Source organism: Psittacula echo, assembly GCF_963264785.1.
Source record: "Psittacula echo genome assembly, chromosome: 1".
Classification (NCBI taxonomy): Eukaryota; Metazoa; Chordata; class Aves; order Psittaciformes; family Psittacidae; genus Psittacula; species Psittacula echo.
Genome location: NC_137735.1, coordinates 106,824,435 through 106,850,217, shown reverse-complemented (window position 1 = coordinate 106,850,217; position 25,783 = coordinate 106,824,435). Strand labels below are relative to the sequence as shown.

General features: G+C 39.1%; 1 protein-coding gene across 1 annotated transcript in view; it reads left to right on the top strand.

Annotated features, from left to right (window-relative positions):
- The window catches only part of SCUBE1 (signal peptide, CUB domain and EGF like domain containing 1), a gene marked incomplete at both ends in the record, with an annotated part of 207,505 nt that overhangs the window by 18,076 nt on the left and 163,646 nt on the right, over window positions 1-25,783 (top strand). Inside the window, one exon of the mRNA XM_080623895.1 lies at window positions 12,952-13,080. Coding sequence (XP_080480021.1) covers window positions 12,952-13,080 — 129 coding nt within the window. The remainder of the gene's footprint in view (window positions 1-12,951; window positions 13,081-25,783) is intronic.

Here is a 25,783-nt window from a genome sequence, read left to right as displayed (position 1 = left end):
TAGCTTCCTATCCTCAAGTAGAACTCTTGCCAGTCACTTACAGCCGTTAATAATACATCCTGTCACTCAGTTTAACATTTAAACTGTGTTCAGACAGTTGGTTATAGGCTTTACATTACACTCCTTCCTGAGGCCTAACTTCCAGTAAAAGTAAGACTTACTTTGGGAGGGAGGCCCTGGCTATTTGGTATACTCAGAGTTTCTGTTCATTTCAGAGGTATCTGAAGAGGAGAAGGGGTGGATTTCATCTGTCCAAATATGGATTTCAGTAGTATGGTTCAGTAAACTTAAGCTGTTTGCCTTGCTTTCCATTTGTAGCTGATGGAGAGAAACAGGAATTTCCTTGGTGCAGTTTGCCTTGTATTAATGGAGACAAAAATAGATCAATCATGTCCTGAAAATAATGGTTCTAACACACATGTGGAATCTACAGTGTGGGCATGTAAAGTTGGATGAGGTGTATCTGGGCCAAAGAGCCTGCAGCTGTGTCATTCAAAGTTTATTGAAATTAATGAAAGATATTCTGTGTTTAATTGTGCTTTGAATTTAACCAGGACAGGGGATATCATTTGGTCATTATGGAATTCACCCTTGCAGTCTCAGCTTTACACTTTTATTCTTTAATTTAAAATAGGCCCCACCTCTTTAGCACTGGCATATAATTAAAAAAACAACCAAACAACACAAAAAACCAAAACAAAAATCCTAAACAAAACAAGTGTCCACAACTTCATTTTAGGAAAAAAGCTGACTTTTAAATTGTGTTATCTTAGAACTCAGCTTTAAGATTTTTCTTGGTGCATCCTACTCAGGAAGCCCTGCTAGGCCATGTCATCATACATTTGTTTAAATTGCATTGCTTTTAATTCCAGTAGCTGAGTTGCCAGCTTGAATAAACTAAACTGAAATTAAGAGTCATTTACACTGAGCCTGCTAGACCTTTGCATGCACTTAGAAGTAACTTCTGTGAAAAGTCACTTGTGCCAGTTATGGAGTTGGACAGGTCTTACTGATTGAAGTATTGTTTGCTTAGTTATCAGATCTTTGGAATACCCCTTAAGCATTTTTAAAAATATCTCCTTATTGTCCAGTTTGTTTTGTGTTCTGTGCTGATGGAGTATACAAAGGTTGTTAAATTATACCCATTACAGGAAGGTAAAACCAAGGCTCATTACAATGGGTTCAAAGAAGTCTGATCCCTGCCTATGCTTTCTAGTATATGATATTTGAACACTGGAGCAGAAATGTCTAATTTCTTGGCAAATCAAAGATTGCATCTGTTTGCTCTATCTTTCTTGTCCAATCATCAGGTGTGAGCACAGTTTATAATTGAAAATATTTGATGATTAACAGGACAGCAGTGGTGCTTTTCATGTTTGAATTTTAAATTAAATCCTTACCACTTTTTCTTTATTTTCCTAACTATGAAATAGGTGTTTTATACAGCCTTCCCTGGCCTCATCAAACCTTTACCCCTGTGTGCCAGGCAGAGGTGTGTGTAACTTCTTTAGTTCCTCTTCAGAGAGCCCCTTCTCTTGTTTACTTCTCTAGTGGCCAAAGACTCCAGGCAATGTTTTGAAGTATAAAACATAATGATGGGTGGCATGCTTGAAGTATAAAACGTAATGTTTGGTAGCATGCTGGTGTTTGCTATCTGTAGATCTATGTTTCTGCTGGACAGTTGCACATCCACAGGTCAAACCCCACTGGTTTTCACATTTGCTCTATTGTTATTTGTCTCTGGTGGTAAATAGAGCTCTGGCTCCCAAGACCAGTTTCTGTATGGCTTTTTGGAAGGCTAAGGAAAGCCTACATCATAACTGATGAACATTCTTTGTGAATAAAATTTTAGAATTGTCAGTATGTATCAGTAGGACAGGGGTTTCTCTTTGATTTTTCAGTACATTCTATGTGTGTTTTTGCTGTTTTACCATCACATGGAGCTTCCTAGTCCAGGTAAACACCTCTGTAATTGGAAAAAGTATTTACAGCAAAAATAAACATAATGATTCTGAAGCAGAGATCTGTGCTTTGATGATCCAAGTTATCCTTCAGTCAGCTGCTGTTTATTAGGTGAGGAGCTATAGTCTTCATACTTGTGAATGACTTAAAGTATCAGCCCTTATAGGCTGCTCTTTGCTGTTCACTGCAAACCAAAATGCTGGGAGGCCTTCCCTTCATAAACAATGTTATTGGGGAAATGCGTGAATTTGCCTGGATTCGGAGAACAGGTGACAAAATAATAGCAGAGTTGGTTTCTTGGGCTTCGTAACTATTAGGTCTGGCATTGTCAGGAGAGACAAATCCATGGATCCCCATGTATCATGTTTAGAAGGAGCCACATGACTTCAGTAAATGTTGAAATGAAAGGCAGCCCTGAACAGGTCTTTTGAGTATACACAGTGATTCTCTCATGGCAGTGCACTATTGCGTACATAATACAGAGTTGCTCTGCTCATAGATAGATTATATAACATTCACAGGGAATTCTGTAGGCTGGTTAAATTAATGTCTGATATGTGTCCCATACAAAGTCAGGAGTTTGACCAAGTAATGCAGGATGACAGGAAGCCCTACATTTTACAAATCCTATGTGATATAAATTATGTTATATTTCCCAAATGGTTAACCAGCACAGCAGACCAGTTCTAAGCCAGGAGTCTGCAGTAGCCCAAGGACTACTGGTAAAGCACATGTGGAAAAAATAGTTTGAAAATGTAAGCCTGCTGTCAGAAGACATAAGTTTGCAATACAAGGATTTGCACCTCTGCTGGAAAACATAGCAGTTTCTCATATCCAAGAAGAATGAAAACTGCTGCTATATAGCCTCTCAGACTGCTTGTAGCCTCAGCTGTCTCAGCCTGAAACTGCAGCAATATTAGTCTGCCAGGGACTAATGAAGTATGTGCTGTATGATATTAAGAAATCTTCCATTTTACAGTATGTGATCCTACATTCATGCCACTGATACGTTCTGAAATGAGCAAGAAGGAATAGACACCTTCTGTTCTCCCACTTGAAGGGCTACAGAAAATAAGTTAATATTCATCTACTGACAGGTAATAAGGAAATTTATTTCAGAATTGAAGCTTGGGATTGTTTTGTCAGTGGACAGAAATTTGAAAACTAAATGCAAAGAAAGGTTGGAGGTACACAATCTAAGAACGAGGGAGATACCTATGTAGGTTGGGAAAAAAAAGTGTATGAATGATGTCTGTATCAATGATCTGGTTTCACTGTCTTAAACCTCTCCCTCAAATTTTTTAGATGCATTATTTCATTTTAAAGATCTAGGAATAACCTCCTACCATGACTAACTGAAATGATGACCATCAGGATGTATGAGTACCAGTTGTGGCCATAAGGCACACAGAAATATTCTCCCATTAGATCTCCAAGAACTCACAAGATCAGATGTGGAATCAAACATTTCCCATTATATTAAAAAAGAGAATTGTGGTAAAAATAGCTGTGATTTAGCAGTGGTGGGAAAAATGCTGTCAAATGTCATGTTTCACATTCATAACAGCTTGTGAACAGGAAATCTCTCTGCTTGAGCTTGCCGGGCATGGCAGCTATTAAATAAAGACAGACTCTAAAACTGTTATGTGCTCTGCAGGTATCCATCTTTATTTGGGTATCTCACTTGCAGTTCAAAGAACTTGTAGCCAGTCTGTTTAAATATCAATTGAGAAAAATGTCAACCCACAAAAAACTCTAATCAAGACTTCAAGATGTGTAATGCAGGATAACAGTAATTTGGGTTTTATTTGGTTTAAAATACTGTGTTAACCATGAATGGAACTGCAATGGTCCCAGAGTTTCCATTGTGCTGGTTGAGATGGAAAATGTCACATAGTGATAATATTCACATATACGAACAGAAAATATGTTGTTCCACAGGGAAGGAATTCTGCTTAGTTATTTTTTTTTCCAAAAATGACTGCAGCTCCAAAATTTCAGACCCTCAAAAAGAACTCTAGGTAAAAAATGCTTTATAAACCTGTTGTTAAGGCAATAGGGAGAGTTGTCAATTAAGCAGTCTAAAACTCTGTAAGATCCTAAATGAAAAGTGTTCCATGTCATTTATTTGATCATCTCTCCATTCCTTCTCCTGGAGTGTTTGCAACCATAGAGAGAATTTAGGAGGCTGGAAAATTGCACCAGCTCCATGCAGAATCTCAGCTTTTCAGGTTTTGTAGGGTTTTTTTATATTTTTAAGCATTCTTTTATTCCCCTGTACTTCAGGGATAAGTACATTGCCAAAGTGCATGTACACTGAAGCAATATCTGCCTCGAACTGCAGGCATCCTGAGAGAGTGAATCAAATGTTTAGATTCTTTTCTGTTATCAGTTTGATTGACGTATCGATGTCCAGCCATTAAAAATGCTCTTCGGAGTCTTTGAAGTAGGAGTTTAAACAAGGAGGGAAATAAACAGGAAAGAATAGACAGGAAGGTGAGGATTGGAAGGTGAATTTAAGAAAAATGTAAGGAAGGGAGTCTTCAGAGACTAGATTTGACAGGGTGAGAGAGTTGCTCTTGTTCAGCCTGGAGAAGAGAAGGCTCAGGGGAGCCCTTGTGAGTCTTCTAGTACCTAAAGGGGACCTACAAGAAATCTGGAGAGGGACTTTTTACAATAACATGTAGTGACAGGACAAGGAGGAATGGCTTTAAACTGAAACTGACAGAGATTTAGATTAGGCATTAGGAAGAAATTCTTTATTATGAGGGTGAAGAGACACTGGAACAGGTGTGTGTGAAAGCTTGTCTTTTTTTTTTTTTTTCCCAAGCAGCAAAGGTGACTCTTACAAGGACATCCTTACTCTGTGTGACTTGAAGACTTGATTCATGCTTGTTGTGAGCAGTGTAATAATAGGAAATTCAGACACACGACAAAATAAGCATCTGCAATAGGTCTGTCTGCTTTCTTGAAAATTAGGAGGTAATAATTGCAGTCAAACAAAAGATATTAAACAAATAGAAAGTAAAGAAGTCCCATTCTGCAGCCAGGGATAAGTGGGATGATGTCTCACTTGCCTTCTAAATGCATCATAAATATTTTTAGGCATGCTAGTTCTAAATATGAAGCTGTTCACACTTCATATTTGCTGTTTAAGCAGCTGGACATACCTTTACATAGTTTGGTTTGTGTTCCATTTCCCCACACACACCTCCTTTCCTTTTTGCAAATAAGTATAAAGCATGGTATCAACAAGGTATACATTATAGCATGATGAACGTTGTGCTCAGCTATCACAGAAGAAAAGGAAACAAATAAAGCTGCTACAGAGTACTTGATGTTTTCTGGAAACTGAATGAAATGGCTCCCAGAAAAACACCCCAACAATATCATAGATTGCATCCAAATCATGTTCACAAAGTTGGCATGGCATTTTCATTTTATTGCAGTTTTAATAATGGAAAATAGGGGGTTGTGACATCTTGGAAGGAAGCTGTAAAACTTAATTTTATTTTTTTATTTGTGAATGAGTTAATGGAGGGGCAGTACCCGCAGTGGAAAGGCTCTTGGGAAATTTCCACTGAATAAGCGCTTATGTGAAACAATCTGTTGTACCTGCTTTTTTTCCTTTCTCCACCAAGAAACATCAGGCTGCTTTTTCTGATTTTACCCTATTGCCAGCCTGCTCACCCTTGACCTTGGCTTTCAAAGTAGTCCTAATGGCTATCAAATTTTACAGTTTTCTTGGACACAAGTGTCTTGAAAACATTATGATGACTTGCAAGCTGTAAAAGCTGCCGTGTGTTCCTCTGATTGGTTAAATTGTAACATTTCCAAGGTCATAGCATCTAGAGAATAAAGCTGTTAACGTTTATGAGTCAAAACCTAAAGTACCTTAGGAAAAACAAGTATATCAAATGATAGAGTTTAATTTGTTTTTTTCTCATAGAAAAAGTGACTTATGAAGCTTTTCATGGAAAAGGATTTTCAGAAATGGACTTCACTCTGAGGTGAAGGTCAGGGTTTCATTTGGAGTAGGAAAAAAATTGAATTAACCTGAATGTCAATATTTCCTTCACAAAATTTGGACCTGGAGTAAATGCTGAATTCTGCAATCACAAAACTCTTAGAGGAAGCAGCATTTCGGAGGATCAGGTTGAGTGGAATTGATGACATATTCTCAGCTGATTCTTTACACATTGAGCTGGGTCAGCTCTTGCAAATTTTCATAGCAAAACTGAGTGGGCTTCGGATAATTTTGAACATGTGGAAATGTGCTGATGCTAAACTCCTCTGGAGAATCTGATAATTTTACTATTCTTGCTGGGGTTGAATGCTTTCCAGAGAGCTGAGATTTTGGCAAATTTGCCCTGCACTTAACCAAAACGGTCTTTAACCTATGCATGGGGTTTTTTTCTGGCCTCCAGATCTGGAGCTGGTTCCCTTCTTAAGGAAAGTGCAACTTCATATTAGAAATACAAATGCCGTAGGTTCAGGTTATCCAATGTGTGTGTGTGTAACTGCTGAAAGTACATTAGATGTAGAATCTACCAAAGAAACAGAGTGTATATAAATATTCCCATATTGGTTTTATTTATTTTAATGGCTTTCACAGTCCCCAGATCCGTTAATTAAAAAGAATAAAATGCTGATCTGATGATGATGCAGGACTTGAGTTTGTTTGTATTCTTGTCAGTGTGCATGTTACTTCATTTCTGCCTGTTTCCTTAAAAGTAAAGTAATGGTGTTGATGCCCCACTGCTGCTTGTTCTCAATTGGAAGTGGAAACAAGAAATTGAAATGCTGATCTTGTCTTGCATATCTCCTTACTGTGAGACCCAGGAAACTTGTCTTCCTGGCTCCGTAAAGCCAGTGGCAAAAATGCCTCTTGGAGTTTGTAGGATTCACCTTTGGGTATTACAAGGCCACTTCTTTCCCTAGCGTCTGACATCAACGTTGCATAAAACTATACAGTGATGAAGACAGCTCTGTTCGTACTGTAGCTCTATTCTCAATTATGTAGGATTTTGAACCTAGGGTAGGGCTTTTCTCCTGTATTTTTCTTTAGAAATGAGGATATTGCATTAGTCCTAGGAGGAACAGTGACCAAAACTCAGTAAACAATCAGTAAAAATTTTGAAAGCTTTCAAAAGGGAAGCCATAAAAGTGCAAAATATTACACATGGAAATACGTGTTCCAGCATTTTACAATGTCTTTTACTGCATACCAGTTCTGGATAAGCAGGCAACATGTTGCAATAGCAGAACTGTTGTGTGACTTTTTTTTTAGCAGAAGACAACTGAGAGAATTCTGCAAGAGGTGTGCTTTGTCCTCTGTAGGGAGCTGGCAGCAACCTCTCATGGAGCAGGAAGGTAAAAACACAGTTTCTTTGCTGGCAAGTTTGTAAGGACAATGGTATTAACTGTCTCTGTAATGCCTGTTTGGAGTATTTTGGTTAAAGCAGCTAGATGAATAGATGAATATGAATACCAAAATATTTTTTTCTTCAGATACTGAATGAATAAGTGGATTTATCTGTCAAGATACAATTACAAAGGCTTTAATATTTATTTTTCTAGCTACTTTATGGATCCAGCTCTTTTAAGAAATAGTTCACATCTGCCTAATACACCGTTATACTAAGTTCTGTTTGTGGTTCTCTAAATTAGAAGAAATTGATGTGGGCAGACAGCTTCCTTTGGCTATTTATTTTAAAATGTCCAAGCACATAAATTATTCCTTTCAAAGTCTATTGAAATTTGTGTTCAGTAAATTAATTCCAGATCTTTTCGTTATATTAGTAGTCAAGAAATACTTCAAAATTACCACAGATTTTACAAAATCCTACTCCTATTTTGAACATTTTATGTTGCACTGTGAGTGTTGGGATATGTGGCCTTGACAGATGCCAAGATAAAGGTTGTGCCAATGCACACTTTCCCTTATTCTCTAGAAATCTTTGGAATTCAACACTAAAAGCTGAATTTGGCTCATTGACTTTCAGGCCTCAGCCGTTCTTCCTTTTGCATGTTAAAATCCATAAGGCTTCTGCGACAGTTTAGCAGTGACATTCATCCAAAATTCATCAACTCCATGCAGACGTTTGCTTTGGTTTCAGTAGCTTTCCCCATAAGGATCTGTAGCTGTGTTGACAAATAAATTTTGTTTTATGTGTTGTAATGATTTTGGAACATTTAGGAACTTCATGAATGGCAACTGGTATGATGAAGAGTGGGAATGGATTTTGCTGGAGGTAAATTTTGTACTTTCCTGGCTTATAGTCTATGCCAACTTCTAGCAAAGATTGTTAGTGCTTGGAAAAGATGGTTAGCGTGCAGTGGGTTTCTGCTTCTGAAGGCATTTAGACAAAATGGGAACTAGCATTTTTCCTTACCCTGTTTTACAGTTTGGTTTGTCTTTTTTGATATTAGTTATTTCATGCTGATGGGTCTTCTATTCTCTGCTGAAACAGAAAGCTGAAATGCTGTGATACTGGAAGCAGAAGAGATGGATTATTTTATTTTGAACATTTCTTAGCCAAGTTGTATGTGCTTCTGGAACAGCCGCTTCTCTGCAGGGTGGCCTTGTAAGACTTAAGAGAGTGCTGTACCTTTGTTGCAGAATATACAAATGAAACAAATCTCTGGGACAGTGTCAATCTTACTTGTGATAATGAAAGAAGAATCAGCCCGAGTTATGTATGAGGTAGATACAGGTCCGCTCAGACTAAAAAGAATTAGGTCACTTAAGACATTTGACATTCTTTTCCTATAACTGAAATAGTGATTGTAAATTACAGCACTTCCACATGGTAACAAATGCTCGATTTTCCCAGGTACTTGGCTAGGTTTTTTAAAAAGTTACTGGATGCTTAAATAATAATTGCAGTCTCATACAGTATGTAATCTTTAAGTAACACTACTGCTCACTGAGGAAGACAACAGCAGAATGTGGCAGTGCTGTGTTCCCTCAGGCTACTGGAAGAGTTATTTCCAGGCTGTAACAAAAGATTCACCTCTGCTTTCCATAAGGAATTATTATTTGATTTCCAAGCTTCTTTCACCCTGGCTAATAGCTGAACCAGTACAGTTACTAGTACACCCAAGTAAGCAAGCTTCTTTTTATCTCTTTTTTTAATTCCCCCAATAACTTTTTTCTTCAAGGCTTTTGAAACAAGCAGTGGATTTTTTCCCAAGCCAGTTCCAGAAAGAGATGGTCAAAATTATCTTGCCAGCAGCCGAGGGATGTGGTTGCATACATCCAGGTCTGGCACTGGGAGTTGTGGTCTCATTTGAGCATAGTAAGACCAAATAGGTTCTTGGCAGACTGTCACTATTATAAATGGCCCTATGCCTTCTTAATCATTTTGATGCATTTCATTTTTTTCCAGGGCTCCTGTAATTGCTGCCATTGTAATATCATATGAAATGAATTCCTCTTAGAGAGGAAATAGCAATACTTTTTTTAAGGTGTTTTCTTGACTAAATACCCCAAGATTTGCCTGTCTGCAGAGCCAGATTTTACTGGAGTGAAAACGTTGTAAATATTTTTCCAGGATAGATAGAAATGTAGGTTTCCTGTTGAGAGCTAGCTGGCAGTAAAGCTTGCTAATTCAACAGTGTATTCACCAGCATACAGCACAGCAATTTTGTGGTCAGATGGCAGCATTTCACTGTTTCTCTTGTTTCATTCTTGTGTTATGGTAATTCTTTTGTGGCGAAAGACAATTTTAAGTGATCAAACAGTAAAAATGTGATGGATGGTTGAAGCTACAAAATTAGTGGGAAGAGTTGTCTTTCTGAGTTAGAGGTGTTTGGAGACAAAAGATTGATTCTCTTTGATTTTGATAGAGCCCAATTCTACCAATTACAGGAAAAAAAGAATAGTAGGATACGACCTAACCAAAAGGGAATGAACAGAGCTGGCCTCTGCAAATTTTGAGTTTTACAATAGATAAAATGAAGAGCAAGACTGCAAGTTTCATGTGTTCACTTTTATCAGTATATTAAGCTTACTAAGGAAGCCATATCCTGCCATGTCAGATGTAATATTCTACCTGTAAATTATAGTTGTTCAGCACTTTCACTGAGGCATTCTTTAACGAATGTCCTCCTCCAGGTGTATGCAAAGAGAGGATGGGGTAATGTTCACAGTGTTTGCAGGCACATATTCTGCTTTTCTCTTGATGCAGCTGGAGTGTATGCTTTTGGTTTGATTGTTTGGTTTTATTTTTAAAAATAAAGTGTTAAATTTACCAGTCTTAGTCACTTCCTGTTTTACTAGCAATACTGGAGATAGAAATTGCAGCCATCCTGCCAGGCAAAGTCTCTTAAATAGCAGTGTGGTTTTGGAGGGGAAAGAAACACCAAAAAAACCTACAACATGGCTATCAAAATTAGGTAGAATGGTTGGCTCCACTCCTAGTTTTGTACAGCTCTTGGGATACAAAAGGGAGAAGTAATCTTCTAATCTTTTTGCAAAATTTAATGTAACTGGAACTCCTTGAGGGAGATGAAAAGAATCTGTTCCTTTTGTCATTTTTCTGGTTTACGTATCTGTTAGATTACCTCTTCTGGAACTTAAGTATTTGTATTACATCAGCACCTTGAGCTGCTAATCACAGTACAGCTTTTTAGAACTAAGTATAAGAGGTAGACATTCAGAAGGCTTTGTGTTTCTTTGATTATTGTCCCTTTTGAAGGCTCTCACATTGCTTATTTAAACAGGTAGTCCTATTTGATTCATTGTTTGAAAAAAGGGAATGAATTGATCAGCCAATGCTGAATAACATAACAACTGATAACAGTTTCTTCTGAATTCCGTTCTGAAGAAACCTGGTGCTGGATAAAAGTTAAGGACAAATCTTAAAATGATATTACCATTTTTCCTGAGTGTCCTGAGGGAATGCCCAACCCATCTGACATCAAAATCATGTTACATGCTTTTTGATTATGAGTGGCCTGTTTAAACATGGCATTGCTATAGAGCTATATTTTTGTCCCTGTAACCTGCAGATGACAGGGAGTTTCTGAATGATAATAAATGGTTATGAAAGCTGCAAATAACTGCTAAGTGGAAACCTTACTGGAAAACTTTGGCAGTATGCACCCAGGCGAGCTGGGCTGTAAATAAAGGAGGAGGCTTCCTGGGGGCTTTGCACTGCAATGCGCTGTGTTCTGAACACACTGCAGGTGTGCTCAGAATGAGCCCTATACACAGTAATGGATTTGCTGATTATTGTTTTGAGGAAAAATCACAGCCGTATCTTTTTGTTGTCATAGTGGGCTCCATATGTTGGAGCACATCTATCCTGACAAAGCAGATTGTCCTGACTTGGCACTTGTACAACTAATGGATTAGTAAAGGCTGGGAACTTTCTGAAACAGAGCAGTGGTTGAAATACTAGAAAATTTATCTTAAGCAGCAGGTAGTATTTTATGTTAGTGTTTTATGTAGTATTATGTTAGGAAGTTCCTTTCTCCTGCTTATTTCCAGCATTTTTGTGGTGCTGAATACAGGAAACCTAATTGGTGTTGCAGATAAAGCCAAATTTGTAGCTGCCGTTTCAAGCTTCTGAGGAGATTGTAGAAAGGAGGCTTCAGAGCTGTTTGAGGGAAGTGGATAGAGACCTGGGCTATTCTGAGTTTAAGGTAGGTTTTTGGGAGGGACCAACCTGAGGGGGAAGGCTTGCAAAAACGAAGCCTGTGCTTGCTTTGAGAGATCAGTCTTCTCAGAGGATTGTGCAAGGAGGGACAAACCTAGCCAGACTCCATCCAAGGGCCAAAAATACTGAAAGCATTGAGTGACTGAGTCTCAGTGGCTTTTCCAAAGAATATGGTTTTACCAGGCTACCTTGCTGTCTTGAGATTGCAGCTGGGTATGATGCCAGGTAGCAAAGCTTTTCCTGGAGTACTTCTAAAAGTAAAAAAATAATAAGGCTGTATGAATATGAACCTAGTTCAGAAATACTTCAACTCCCTCTGCAATGGAAGGCATATTTGAAATGCACTACGAGGATAGCTCTGATATACTAATAGGTGATCTTTTAAAAGGTTACTTTTCCTTTTATCACGTGCTGTCTAAGGCACAGTAGCTGGGGTTTTTGATCTAGCCCACCACACATATAGAGCTGATAGTTATCAAGCTGTGAGGCTGTCTATAATTATTTATGCATTTTTAGTTGTTTGATGCACTCCACTGAATCATTCACAGCAGGGATTGTGATGCTGACATTCCATGTGTAAGCCAAGATACAGTCTGTAAAAAGAAGAAACTTTGCACTTTCTAGAATGAGTGAAGAAGTGAATTTTGTTTTGTATGAAGGAGGGAAGATCATAATAGGGTTGTTTGTAGTTGAAGCAGAATGCATCTCATAATTCGTGGTAGTCTTTTCATACAGGCCAATGTACGAAAGTAATTCTAACATACCTTCTAAGAGTAAAGCATTGGACTTGTTATTGCTGTTGTTGTTGCTGTATATGGATTAATACAGAAAATGATAATAGGGTTTATTTTGAGGGGAAGACATTTTTTTATTAAACAGGGCAGACTTTGTTCTTATGCCACATGAATAGCACACTTCAAGTAGTTATGACAGTGAAGTCAAAGGTTGATCTTATTGTCTGCTTGATAATGTTAAAGGCTAACCCCCAAACCTACATTTTAAATATTAAAAAAAAAAAAAATCCAAACGAGGTGTTTCTTCTTAATTTTTGACAACATACTGTTGCTTAATGTGATGATACCATAATTATTTGGGGAAATAGATTTCTGTATATTGGCTTGCTGCTTTTTGGTCACATGACCCTGATGTATTCATCACTCTGGTCATGATGTAATTCCCTGAGACATCGTTTGGATGAAACATGCAATACGATTGTATTAGGAATATGCATATATTCAAAGACCATGCTCAGTTGGAAAAACTTATCTATATTCTTAGTATTCTCATTTTACAAAAGCTTCTTTTTCCTCCTCTTGTGTTTTAGATATTGACGAGTGTGAAAATGACTTCTACAATGGGGGTTGTGTCCACGAGTGTATCAACATTCCAGGCAACTACAGGTGTACATGCTATGACGGGTTCATGTTAGCCCATGATGGCCACAACTGTCTTGGTAAGTAGTGAATGCTGACATGAAATTTTCATTTTATGGCTGTGGTAAGAAGGCCTCACCTGCTTGCTGCATTTTGTCATCTGGTATGTTTTCAGTAAAAATGTGATACAGATTACACTGAGTAAGTTCAAACCTATCTATTGACTCTAGTGTGATTTAGACTAGACTCTTAAAGTAGGCATTCTTAATCCTAACTCAGATCAGTTTGCCCATCTTTAACATTGCTAAACCTTCGCCCCCCGCCCCCCACCCCCAAAGGATGTGCTGGATGTTTGGGATTCTATTTTAAGAAAAGTAATCTGTCACGTTCACTTAAATATATTTTGTCTGTTTCTTCCAACTTCTGTAATTCCAGTTATATCCTTAGAGCTGCCCCTTCCCTTTTTTTCTCTTTTAGGGTAACATAGTTCTAGGATATGCTCTTTGAACATAAATTACAGAATGTTAAAAGTGCAAGTGCAGTGAAGGGATATTTGGAATATCTTTCTCAGTGTTCCCAATATAAATGCAATTAGCAGTGTTTGGTGCAGTCCCAAATCAATTTCAATGTGATGTTTAAAAAACTGTAGGGAGAGGGAGGTTTGTTTTTTTGGTGTTTTTTTTTTTTTTTTCTGTGATGTGCAGCACCTTTACTGTGATAAAAACTGAGATTCTTTGCAATAAAAGGCAAGAAATCAGGTAGTGAACCAGAAATAATATAAGTCTGCAGTCTTCGAAGCTATGGAACTAGAATTTCTGAGCAAGGATTTGGTTAGCCTTTCAGTAGATGTGTTTCCTACTGCGTTCGTTTTCAAACTGAGTAATATTTGTTCAGATGGAACCATTATCAGGCTTTTGACTCAAACTTCAAATTTCGTTTGTTGCAGAACAGACTGAATAGATTTATTTGCCTCAGCCGGAGGTGGTTGAAAGATTTCTTGTGCAAGAGGTATTTCTTATGCAAAGAGCAGCCCACCATTCATGTGAAAAAGAAAGAAAAACTATTTGTACTAATGTCCATAAATGCTTCTTAATAAAGCAGGGCACAAATCAAATAGTTCAAATAGTTCAACTATTTGGAATTCAAATAACAGTGCATGTACATAGTTATGAACGACTTGCTATTTTCAACTTTCTTTCCAGATGATTTCCATGGTAGTGGGGAAAAGTAGGTTAGCAAGTATGAACAGGAAAAGGAATGACCTGATAAAGGAGATCTGTGAGGTTTTTTTGGCCCCCTGTGGTCTGTGGCTTTCCTCTCTGGTCATGAAACATGCAGGCTGGATCTACAGAGGTAGCCAAATCTCTAATTTTCTTTTCAGTAATTACTGTTCAGCCACTTGGGGTTTTTTTGGAGGTGGAAAGGCCTATAATAATATAAGCAGGTGGCTACATTTGAAATTATGGATCCAAAGCTTGCCAAGAGATCTTTCAGGTTTTGTACAATTGGTGTCTGCCTATATTCATGGTCTACTGTGAGCTGACTCTTTGTGTTACCCCAAAAATGTTAGGAACCATTTTGCTTCTAGAAGAGATTCAGTGAACAGATGAGTGGGAATACTAGCAAGGGCTCTCTTTCTCCCAGTGTACAACTTTAGGACACAAAAAGAGATTACAGTTGCCTTTCTAATTTTGAGGCCACTGTCTGGGACAGTTTCTATTCCTCAAATGCAGATTGAATATTTGCAACTAGTGCATGGTCTTTGGTAAGTCTCAGTAATGTAACTGCTTTTACGTAGAGGCACTGAAAAGAGAATCAAGGCACATTCCTCTTTCTCACTTCTTTAAAATTTGTGTGAATTTATTGAGGTCTAGTGTCCGGTTGTAAGGTCTCAGATTGGAGTTTTTAATCCTGACAGTGGCCAAGCAAATGCCGCTATGACTGCCTATTGTGGGGTAACTCAGATTTGAGACACCATTGCTAGAAAAGAGAAAACTTAATTTTTCTGTCATCATTTGGTCCCTAGCTGGTTGCTAGCATTATCAGTTATACTAACTACTGGGATAGCCTGTTTGCTCCCATTAGCACAGCATCAGTTTTGAAAAGGGGGACATTTCTAGTCTTTTCCCTTCTGGACTAGTTACATTCTCTTTCACTTAGGGTACCAGAAATGTGTAAATGCAGCTGACAGTTTTTAAGAGGATGCAGAAATCTGTTTCAAATCGGAAACAGATCTCATTTTTGCACGTTTAAATTAGGATTTCCATAACCTTTTGCAAAATTGTCCCAGAATGTAAAACTTGGTTAATTTATTCAAAATATTTGTTTTCCCATGAGGAAATTAGACATTGAAAGAATTAAAGTTTTGATGAGTCCACTGATTTCCACGTGTTCTTACTCTTTTAGAGACCACTTATTTTTCATGGATTATAAGGAGACAAAGAATACTTCACAAGCTTAGTGACAATGTTTTTCACCTTTCAATGCATTCTGCTGCTGTGTTTTTTTTTAATCCCTTCCCCCCCCCCCCGTCCCCAACCTTTATGAGGATTTTACAGAACCGTCAAAATGAAGACTGCTGAGTTAGATACTGTATCATATATTCTATGTATCAAGTTGATACTCCTCCAAGAAAAGGCCTGTAACTGATTAGCATGCTGAAATTAAACTTGTATTCACGTTAAGTAAGGCTGTAGTGGATCTTGTATAGAATTATATCATTTCCATGGAATTTGTAGATGAGGTTATGAAACTTGGGGCAGGTTGGTTTTGCAAAACCTGGCTGAACCTCCTTCTCAAATAGCACTGTGAATGTGTATGATCATGGACAGAAGACTTGCTAGGGGTGGCCCAATATCAGACTACACTATTCCTACTTCTCCCTCATCCTTTAGCCATCCAGGCACTACTGTTGGGTCCATTTTGTCAGCACATAGGGAGCCATAGAACAAGAACTCTTAGGGGGTAATTTGGCTGCCTAAACATAGGAGCCACATGACACTGAGAACACCCTAGAGCTGGCAGATGTGATTCTAAGGTTATAGAATCATAGAATATCTCAAGTTGAAAGGGACCCGTAAGAATCATTGAGTCCAGAGAATGACAGGAGTAGAGCTGGAGTGAGATGGATGCTAAATAGACTTAATATTAGGAATCTAAAATGGCATCTGACTCCAATGTTTAGACAGCTGAATTGCTCTCTCAGTGACTTGAACTGCATTTTGTCACATACACATCACTAGAAATCTTTTTCTAATGATTTTAGATAGAAGGCCTAGGGATGGGACCTCATGATAGTTCACTGATAGTCCTGTGGGACATCTAGGAAACAAGTTGTAATTGACAAGACTGTTATATCGGGATTGCATCTACATTTGACTGTAGTCTATGCAAAATCTTAAGCCATCTCTAGGAAAAAAATTAACTCTATCCTTTCTGAAACAAGGATATCTTGTCAGGATTTATATTACTTCTTAAATCTTCACTGGATGTCTTTCTAATAATATCAGCATAGCAAGATGATTAAAATCTTCATTATAAATAGCAAATTTTGAGTATTCATGACTAATTAGATCAGCTGCAGTCAACAGGTTGGTTTTTTTTCCTGAGTTCTTGTTTCAACATTTCTTTCTTTCTAATCAGGTGAAATTTCGTATTTATTTATTTGTTGGGAGAAGGTGTTTGGTTAAGAATTGATGGTTAAAATTTGCACTGGAAAATGTCCGAAACTATCCTCAGGGGAACTCAACTTGCTCTCTATTTGACATTCTTATTGAGGAATTTTTCAAATATAACATGAAATGACACCACAGGGAATTCAAACTATTATGAGATCCTTGTCTGGCTAAAAATAATATATTTTAGCACTGTAATCACTTGAAATAGCACTGTTTCTTTTTCAAAATTGCTCTAAATTCTGCTCAGTGGCTGCAAGACTAATATTTGGTCTCATGCAATAGGTTTTCTTTATCCTTCATTTGAAACCAGTCATGAAATATGTTTTCCTCTCTCACAAACGAAATACCAGTCTGGGGTTTCTTTTTAATACGCAATTAGCTCACTGATCCGGATGTTCTTTCCTGTTTTCATTTTTTTCTCCATGGTACTACTAATAAATTGATTTTTCCTTCTTTGTGTCTTTCACATTTTGAAGCATGCTATACATTTCCATTCTCTCTTGTCTTCAGGAGAGATTATGGCATGCTTCCTGTTAGTGCTGAATGCTTTACCAATCTCATTTATAGTAAATCAGAGTATCTACTCAGGTATATCATAAAATCTGTGAATCCATACTACAGAGTGTCAATGGACAAGACTTCAAAACTGGTCATTCAAAACATGCTCCCTGCTCTTATCCAGCATGTCATTTAAAGTAAGAAGACTGAACTTTTGCATATGTGTAAGTGCATTATTGAATTAAGGCCTCTTTGGCAGTTGGGTATCCTTGTACTATGTCTTCATGTTCTCTTGGAGGTTTTCAGTAGGACAGGGAACAGAGGAGGTAGATTGAGCCTGGAGTTGTAAGCCTGGGTGTTGTACACAGAGTGAGATGTGATGTGTTGGATAGGGATACCAAAGAGAAGGCTTGAGAATTTGTCCTCTTTTTCAGTGAGAATTTCAGGGAAGCTTGGCATGGTTGCCACTATGGTCACTCCAGAATGCACCCAGGCGGGTAAAAGAGTATTTCCTGGGGGTTTTAGTTTAGTTTCAAGGTGGGGATAGGCTTTGGGATAAGAATTGGCATATGGAAAGAAACTCCCTGCTCTTTCAGCAACAGTGAGTCTTCAGCTAGTGGAGGACTGCAATTTAGGGCGTTGCACTTGGATGAAGTCAAAAGAGAGCAATGAGAACAGTGAGTGATCTAGAAAACATAGAAACACAGAATATCTTGAATTGGAAGTGACCTAAGGGATCATGAAGTCTAACATGGCTAACGCCAGAAGAATGAAAGAAAAGTATAGTTTTCTTCTAGAGAAGAGAAGTTGAAAAAGAAGATACAATACTCGTCAAATAATAATAAAAAAAAAAAGGCTGCTGTGAAGAATTACATTTTTACTATTTTGTTTTATATCCCTGCAGAAGTGAAAGAGGTAGTGCAGGAGTATTTGCTTACTCCACTTGGGAAAGTCAGAAAGAGTGTTGTATTATTTTTCACTTCTCCTGAAGGACTCTCATGTGGAGTACTATTATCTTCCATTAATCTGTCTCCTACTGTATAAAAATGTAAGCTTCCTGGGAGAGTATTGTGGGCTGTGCTGGTCTGAATCATCACCAGCAAAGAGAGTTCTGAAGCTTATCATGGATTGCTAACTTTGGGATTTACCCAGAAAAAGCTTGCTAGAAACCTTGGTGAAAGCAGCTCTTGCTGGTATTCCTGGCTAAGGCATACAAATTTATTCAGCATCCACCAATAGACGGTGGAAAAGAGTGCCGTAACTATTCAGATGAGAAAGCAAAGTGCCCTATTTCACAAAATTTCCTTGCCAAAGGACTCACATATCAGCTGATACTCCAGCTGTTCCACGTCTTTTGTAATTCACCTATCTCTGATCAGAATGTGAAAAAAAGAGGAATTAATGAGTGCTAGCTGACTGTCATTGGTTCTTACTTGAGAAAACCATGTATTAATGCTCTTTTATCCTTTTTTTCCTGGAGGCAGACTTTTGTATACATACAGTTAGGGAATTCTTTCTAAAAATGGACACAATTCATTGGTTTGTTTGTCAAACCAAATCTAGTGTGAAAAATATTTTGGGTTAAAGAATGATATTGCATGGAGTGATGATTTTCTTTTGCTTATCTATTCAAATACAAATATGAATAGCTATGAAGTGCCACTCATCTCTATTTTGTGTGGGTTTCTTTTTATTTGCTTTTTAGCTCTGATTTATGATTGTCCCTTTTGAATAGCGAGTAAGAATTGCTTTGTTTCACAAAAACACTTCTTGCTTTCAGGTTGCACTCATTTAACTCTCTTCTAAAGGTTAACATGGTTTCATGAAGTCCTCTGCCCTTCATAATTTCTATAAATAATAAGTGTACTCAAGAAAGTTGTAAACTCTTCTTAGAAATTATCAAAAAAGATACAAAGGAACCCAGACAAAAGATTTATCATAATGTATTCAGAGATGTATTTATTTTATTTATAGGCTTTTCTGTCATATCAGTTACTGTGATATAGAAACATACATGAACACCTTGTAAATACTAATAGAAATGTCCTCACAAAATCCTGTAAGGAAACGAAGCATAATTTTAATTGTTTTATAGATGAGTAATTGGGGCAAACAGATTAAGTTACTTCTCAGTCTTCACACAGACTATCTGGATATATGCAGCATAGCCAAGAATAGAATCCCTTACCCTTCTGAATCCCTGCTTACACATTCATATTTCAAATATTCAGTGTAACTTTGGTTTCTCTTACAAAAAAAAAAAAAAACAATTACTAAATTTGGACATAGAATCATAGAATAGTTAGGGTTAGAAAAGACCTTAAGATCATCTAGTCCCAACACCCCTGCCATGGGCAGGGACACCTCACACTAAACCATGTCACCCAAGGCCTCATCCAACCTGGCCTTGAACACTGCCAGGGATGGAGCATTCACAACCTTCCTGCGCAACCCATTCCAGTGCCTCACCACTCTTACAGTAAAGAACTTCTCCCTTATATCCAGTCTAAACTCCCCTGTTTAAGTTCCAACCCGTTACCCCTTGTCCTATCACTACAGTCCCTGATGAAGAGTCCCTCCCTAGCATCCTTGTAGGCCCCCTTCAGATACTGCAAGGCTGCTATGAGGTCTCCACGCAGCCTTCTCTTCTCCAGGCTGAACAGCCCCAACTTTCTCATCCTGTCTTCATATGGGAGGTGCTCCAGTCCCCTGATCATCCTTGTGGCCCTCCTCTGGACTTGTTCCAACAGTTCCATGTCCTTTTTATGTTGAGGACACCAGAACTGCACACAATACTCCAAGTGAGGTCTCACGAGAGCAGAGTAGAGGGGCAGGATCACCTCCTTCGACCTGCTGGTCACGCTCCTCTTGATGCAGCCCAGGATACGCTTGGCTTTCTGGGCTGCAAGAGCACACTGAAGTCGGCTCATGTTCATTTTCTCCTTGACCAACACCCCCAAGTCCTTCTCCACAGGGCTGCTCTGAATCTCTTCTCCACCCAACCTGTAGCTGTGCCTGGGATTGCTCTGACCCAGGTGTAGGACCTTGCACTTGGCATGGTTAAACTTCATAAGGTTGGCATCAGCCCACCTCACAGGCGTGTCAAAGTCCCTCTGGATGGCATCCCTTCCCTCCAGCGTATCAACTGAACCACACAGCTTACTGTCATCAGAAAACTTGCTGAGGGCGCACTCAATCCCACTGTCCACGTCACCGATAAAGATGTTGAACAAGACCAGTCCCAACACAGATCCATGAGGGACACCACTTGTTACTGGTCTCCAGCTGGACATGGAGCCATTGACAACAACTCTTTGCGTGTGGCCATCCAGCCAGTTCTTTATCCACTGAGTGGTCCACCCATCAAATTGACGTCTCTCCAATTTAGAGACAAGGATGTTGTGTGGGACAGTGTCGAACGCTTTGCACAAGTCCAGGTAGATGACGTCAACTGCTCTACCGCTGTCCATCAGTTTTGTAGCCCCATCATAGAAGGCCACCAAATTGATCAGGCAGGATTTCCCCTTAGTGAAGCCATGCTGGCTGTCACCAAGCACCTTGTTGTTTTTCATGTGCCTTAGCATGCCTTCCAGGAGAATCTGCTCCAAGATTTTGCCAGGCACAGAGGTGAGACTGACTGGTCTATAATTCCCCGGGTCATCCATTTTCCCCTTCTTGAAAATGGGGGTTATATTTCCCTTTTTCCAGTTGTCGGGAACTTCACCTGACTGCCATGATTTTTCAAATATGATGGCCAGTGGCTTAGGAACTTCATTCGCCAGCTCCTTCAGGACCCGCAGATGGATTTCATCAGTTCCCATGGACTTGTGCACATTCAGGTTCTTAAGATGGTCTCAAACCAGATCCTCTCCTGCAGTGGGCCCAAGGTCTTCATTCTCACAGTCCCTATGTCTGCCTTCCAAGACTTGGGTGGTGTGGTCAGAGCATTTGCCAGTGAAGACTGAGGCAAAGAACTCATTAAGAACCTCAGCCTTTTCCAAATCCAGGGTAGCCAGTTCTCCTGACAGCTTCTGGAGAGGACCCACATTGTCCCTAGCCTGTCTTTTATTTGCAGTATACCTATAGAATCCCTTCCTGTTATCTTCCGCATCCTTAGCCAAGTTTAATTCTAATTGGGCCCTAGCTTTCCTAACATGGTCCTTAGCTTCCCAGACAACATTCCTGTAATCTTCCCAGGCTGCCTGTCCTTGCTTCCACCTCTTATAAGCCTCTTTTTTCCCTTGAAGTTTTCTCAGCAGCTCCTTATCCATCCAAGGAGGTCTCCTGGCCCTCCTGCTGCACTTCCTTCTAGTTGGGACACAACACTCCTGAGCTATATCCAAGTGATGTATACACAGGTGATCCTTGAATATCAACTAACTGCCTTGGGCCCCCCTGCCCTCTAGGGCTATATCCCATGGAACCTTACTAAGCAAGTTCCTGAAGAGGCTGAAGTCTGCTCTCTTGAAGTCCAGGGCAGTGAGCTTGCTGCATGCTCTTCTTACTGTCCTGATGTCACTGACATCTATATGATACCTCAATTAATTCTTTTGTATGTCAGACCTCCTGAAAATAACTATAGAAGTGGGTTTTGATGATGCAGTATAGTTTATGGTTCTTCAGCAGTTGATCCTGTGTCTGACTGAAGAAAGTCACAGGAAGCAGAGTGAACTGATTATAAATCAAGCCAGAAATGCAATTACTAGTGTGCATTATAGATTCCATGGAGCTCTCTGCAAGAGCTGAATGTGCAGTGCAGTAGATAAAAATGCAAGCACAGTGTCAGCTGTTAATTCTGTAGCAAGGAATGGAATAGCAAAGTCCTGGTTATATCATAATCTTGAAGGTGTGCTTTGGCCTGAAGGCCTGATTTTCCAGCTTGAAAAAGGGGCATTGCTGTTTTGTCTGTTCTCAGATGCTGTTTTGCATTTCTTGACAAAGTGACTTAAGTCACATGGAAGTCCCTGTGGGAAAGGAGGCATGGAACTTTCTGTGAAGCAGCTGAACTTGCTCCAGAAGTGGTACTAGTCTGCTAGCTCTGGTAGGTGGAGCAGAACAACAATTGCAATAAGGCATTTGTGAGTCTTCAACTAAAGGAGAAACTTCTGAGACAAACAAGGATCAAATGGTCGCAGGCCTTGAAGTAACGTCTGCCTGTTATAAAATCTGCTTTGGGATCCCAAATCAGTATGAAAATGAAGTTCATGTTCAAAATCACACAATTTCTTTTCTTCTGAAGTCTGAGGTTAGGATATAAACCCAGGTTACTGTCTTTCAGCACTCCTTCAAAATCTGTTGGTTTATTTTCTTTTGTTCCCACATGATATTCTTGTCTCTAAACTGGAGAGACATCAATTTGATGGATGGACCACTCAGTGGATAAGGAATTGGCTGGATGACTGTACGCAGAGAGTTGTGGTCAATAGCTCAGTGTCCAGCTGGAGACCAGTAACGAGTGCTGTCCCTCAGGGGTCGGTGTTGGGACTGATCCTGTTCAACATCTTTGTTGGCGACATAGACAGTGGGATTGAGTGTACCCTCAGCAAGTTTTCTGATGGCAGTAAGCTGTGTGGTTCGGTTGATACACTGGAGGGAAGGAATGCCATCCAGAGGGACCTCGACACGCTTGTGAGGTGAACAGATGCCAACCTTATGAAGTTTAACCATGCCAAGTGCAAGGTCCTACACCTGGGTCAGAGCAATCGCAGGCTTTAAATCCCAGGATTTAAACTTAAACAGGGGAAGTTCATGTTAGATATAAGGAAGCAGTTCTTTACTGTGAGGGTGGTGAGGCACTGGAATGGGTTGCCCAAGAAAGTTGTGAATGCTCCATCCCTGGCAGTGTTAAAGGCCAGGGTGGACGGAGCCTTGGGCAACATGGTCTAGGGTGAGGAATCTCTGCCTATGGCAAGGGTGTTGGAACTAGATGATCTTAAGCTCCTTTCAACCTTAACCATTCTATGATTTTAAGAGAGGAGAGGTTTTAACCCTGACATGTAGGCTTAATTCCAGACTGGGTAGTAGTAGTCTACCATCTGACGCAGTATGTAATACACATACATGTGTATGTGTATTAAATCATATCATTCATCCCCTTTCAGTGAATTTTCCAGTGTTCTATGTTTTTCTTTCAAAACAAATGCAAAACAGAACCCAAACAGTTAGAACCCAAAATCAACCTATTCCTACCCTTCTGTTTGTGATAATGTATACACTAGGATGGGGGATTATGGCCTGTTCTGCCTGTCAACATGAAGTGGGAGAAGAGGTGCAAGCGTATGAGAAATCATTTCTACAGGTCCCAGATGTAATATGTCAAGAAGTGGTACACAACTCATTTAGGATTGCATAATCACTGGTATGATTAAAAAGACCAATGTCTTCCTTTTAATTTAGCTTTATTTTAATTCTTCTCCAGACAGCTGTGCACAATGTGTTGCTTACTTGAACTCCAGAAAAATGCATCTGTTACTGATGTTTATTTTTCTTCATGTTTCCCAACAGTTCAAATAGATTTTTTTTTTTTAATGTGAATATTTTTAGTGTAAAACTACACATCTTCTGGAAAGTTGGTTTTAGTTTGTCCTGGGTTCAGCAGCAGCAGTCATTTTTAATCCTTCTTAGTAGCTGGTGCAGCGCTGTGTTTTTGACCTTCGGCCTGGGGACAATACTGATAAAGCCGATGTTTTCAGTTGCTGGTCAGAATGTTTACTCTGACCAAGGACTTTCTGAGTCTCATGCTCTGCCAGGGAGGAGGGCAAGTCGGGAGGAAGCAGGGACAGGACACCTGACCCAAACTAGCCAAAGAGGTATTCCATACCACAGCACGTCATGCCCAGGATGTAACTGTGAGTTTCCCGGAAGGGCTAGAATGCTGCTGGGTGGGGGGGTTATCGGTCGGCGGGTGGTGAGGTGTTGTATTCTCTTCCCTTGTTATTTCCTTTATCATTATTATTATTGGTGGCAGCAGTAGTGATTTGTGTTATACCTTAGTTACTGGACTGTTTTTATCTCAACCCGTGGGAGTTGCATTCTTTCGATTCTCCTCCCCATCCTTCCAGGAGCAGGGGGAAGAAAAGGGGGGGAGAAGTAGACTGCGTGGTTCTAATTTACGGCCTGGGCTTAAACCATGACATAGTTTCATAAAAACAAATATTTAAAAGTAAAGCTGTGAAAAATGGTCCGTTTTCTTTGTGGCCTTCCAGTTTGTCTTGCCCTTTTTTCCTAATCCCAGGAAACTATTAGGTGGGCCAATGGTTAAGTATTCTCTTCTTCTAGCACATTACCTGGGCGTCTAATAATATAATCAGTCATAAACTCTCTTCCAGATTTTCATGGTTGCTAATCTTAAAGCCCTTTGCAAGCAGAGGAGGGTTGAATACACCCAACAGCCTTTTCGTAATTTTTCAATTTTATTAAAACACATGTAAAATTATGGTATTTTTGTAGAGAAAAATTACTAATCTAGATCTTCGAAGTTCTTGCTCATTTCCAATGATTCTAGTGAAAGCTTTGCTTGAGCAGAACTTCAGGACTTAGCAGTTGTTTTAAGAGAAGGTGGCCAAAATCCCAAATCGGCGCTCGGTGGTTGAGTAGCAGGGATCTGCTCTAAATGTGAAGGGACGAGCCACAAGAAGGGAAATTGAGCAGTACTTAATATATATTTACAGATAGGATGGAAAATGTTGAAATGCAAGTTTTAACAATAGATGTATCTGTATGTTTTAAACTTTTATGTGTTCTGTATTTCTGTGTAGTAAGAACGTTGGGATTAGAGGAACCCTGCAAATGGGGGCACAGATGTATTAAGCTACGGAACCTCCCTGAGACAAGCTGCAGTGGGTGCATACACAAAAAAAACAGACTGCAAATTGCATGGACAGCTGAATTTTAGTGATGAATGCTTTCTTTCAGGATGAAAAACTTGAGTGCGTTTTTTAAAGCTCTTTGGTTTTCAGATACAAGCCTAAATGAAACAAAAAGTTACATTCTGTCATTCTATTCTGTCATTCTGATAGGTTTCTTCAGCAAACTGATTTTTACTACATTACTGTTTTCAGATCTTCTATCAGTCTTGCTTGGCCTGTACATTAGATTAATGATAACAGCTGTGATTCATCACAGCAATTTAAAGTATCCAGTCTTTGTGGTGCAGTGGCATGCATCAGATTTTGTAACATGTACTATTTCACTGTAGCCTTCCGCTAACAGATGAGTAGGTGCTGAGCAAACATGAATAGCTAGGATGATAAATAAATGTTCTACAGACAAGTCTGTAGAAGTTTACGTACAACTTCTGTGTACATGTGTTTAGTTTTGTTACTTGGTTGCCTTTATCTTGTGAATCTGTGGTGCAAGTGGTAGACAATTGTAGAAATAAGTTAAATCTCTCTTTCGAGATGGGATTGTAATGTGTTAGTTTAGATGATCTTTCTCTCCTAAACTTCAGATTTAATTTTATGGCACCTGTAGAAATTTCTAGACTTGAGCCGCCGCCTCTTTTCATGATAGATTCCATGATGGGCAGATGAGAATCATTATCATGATGTTTGCACACAAATTTGAAAAACATTTAACAAACAAGAAGTCAGAGCCTATGTTTCTATAA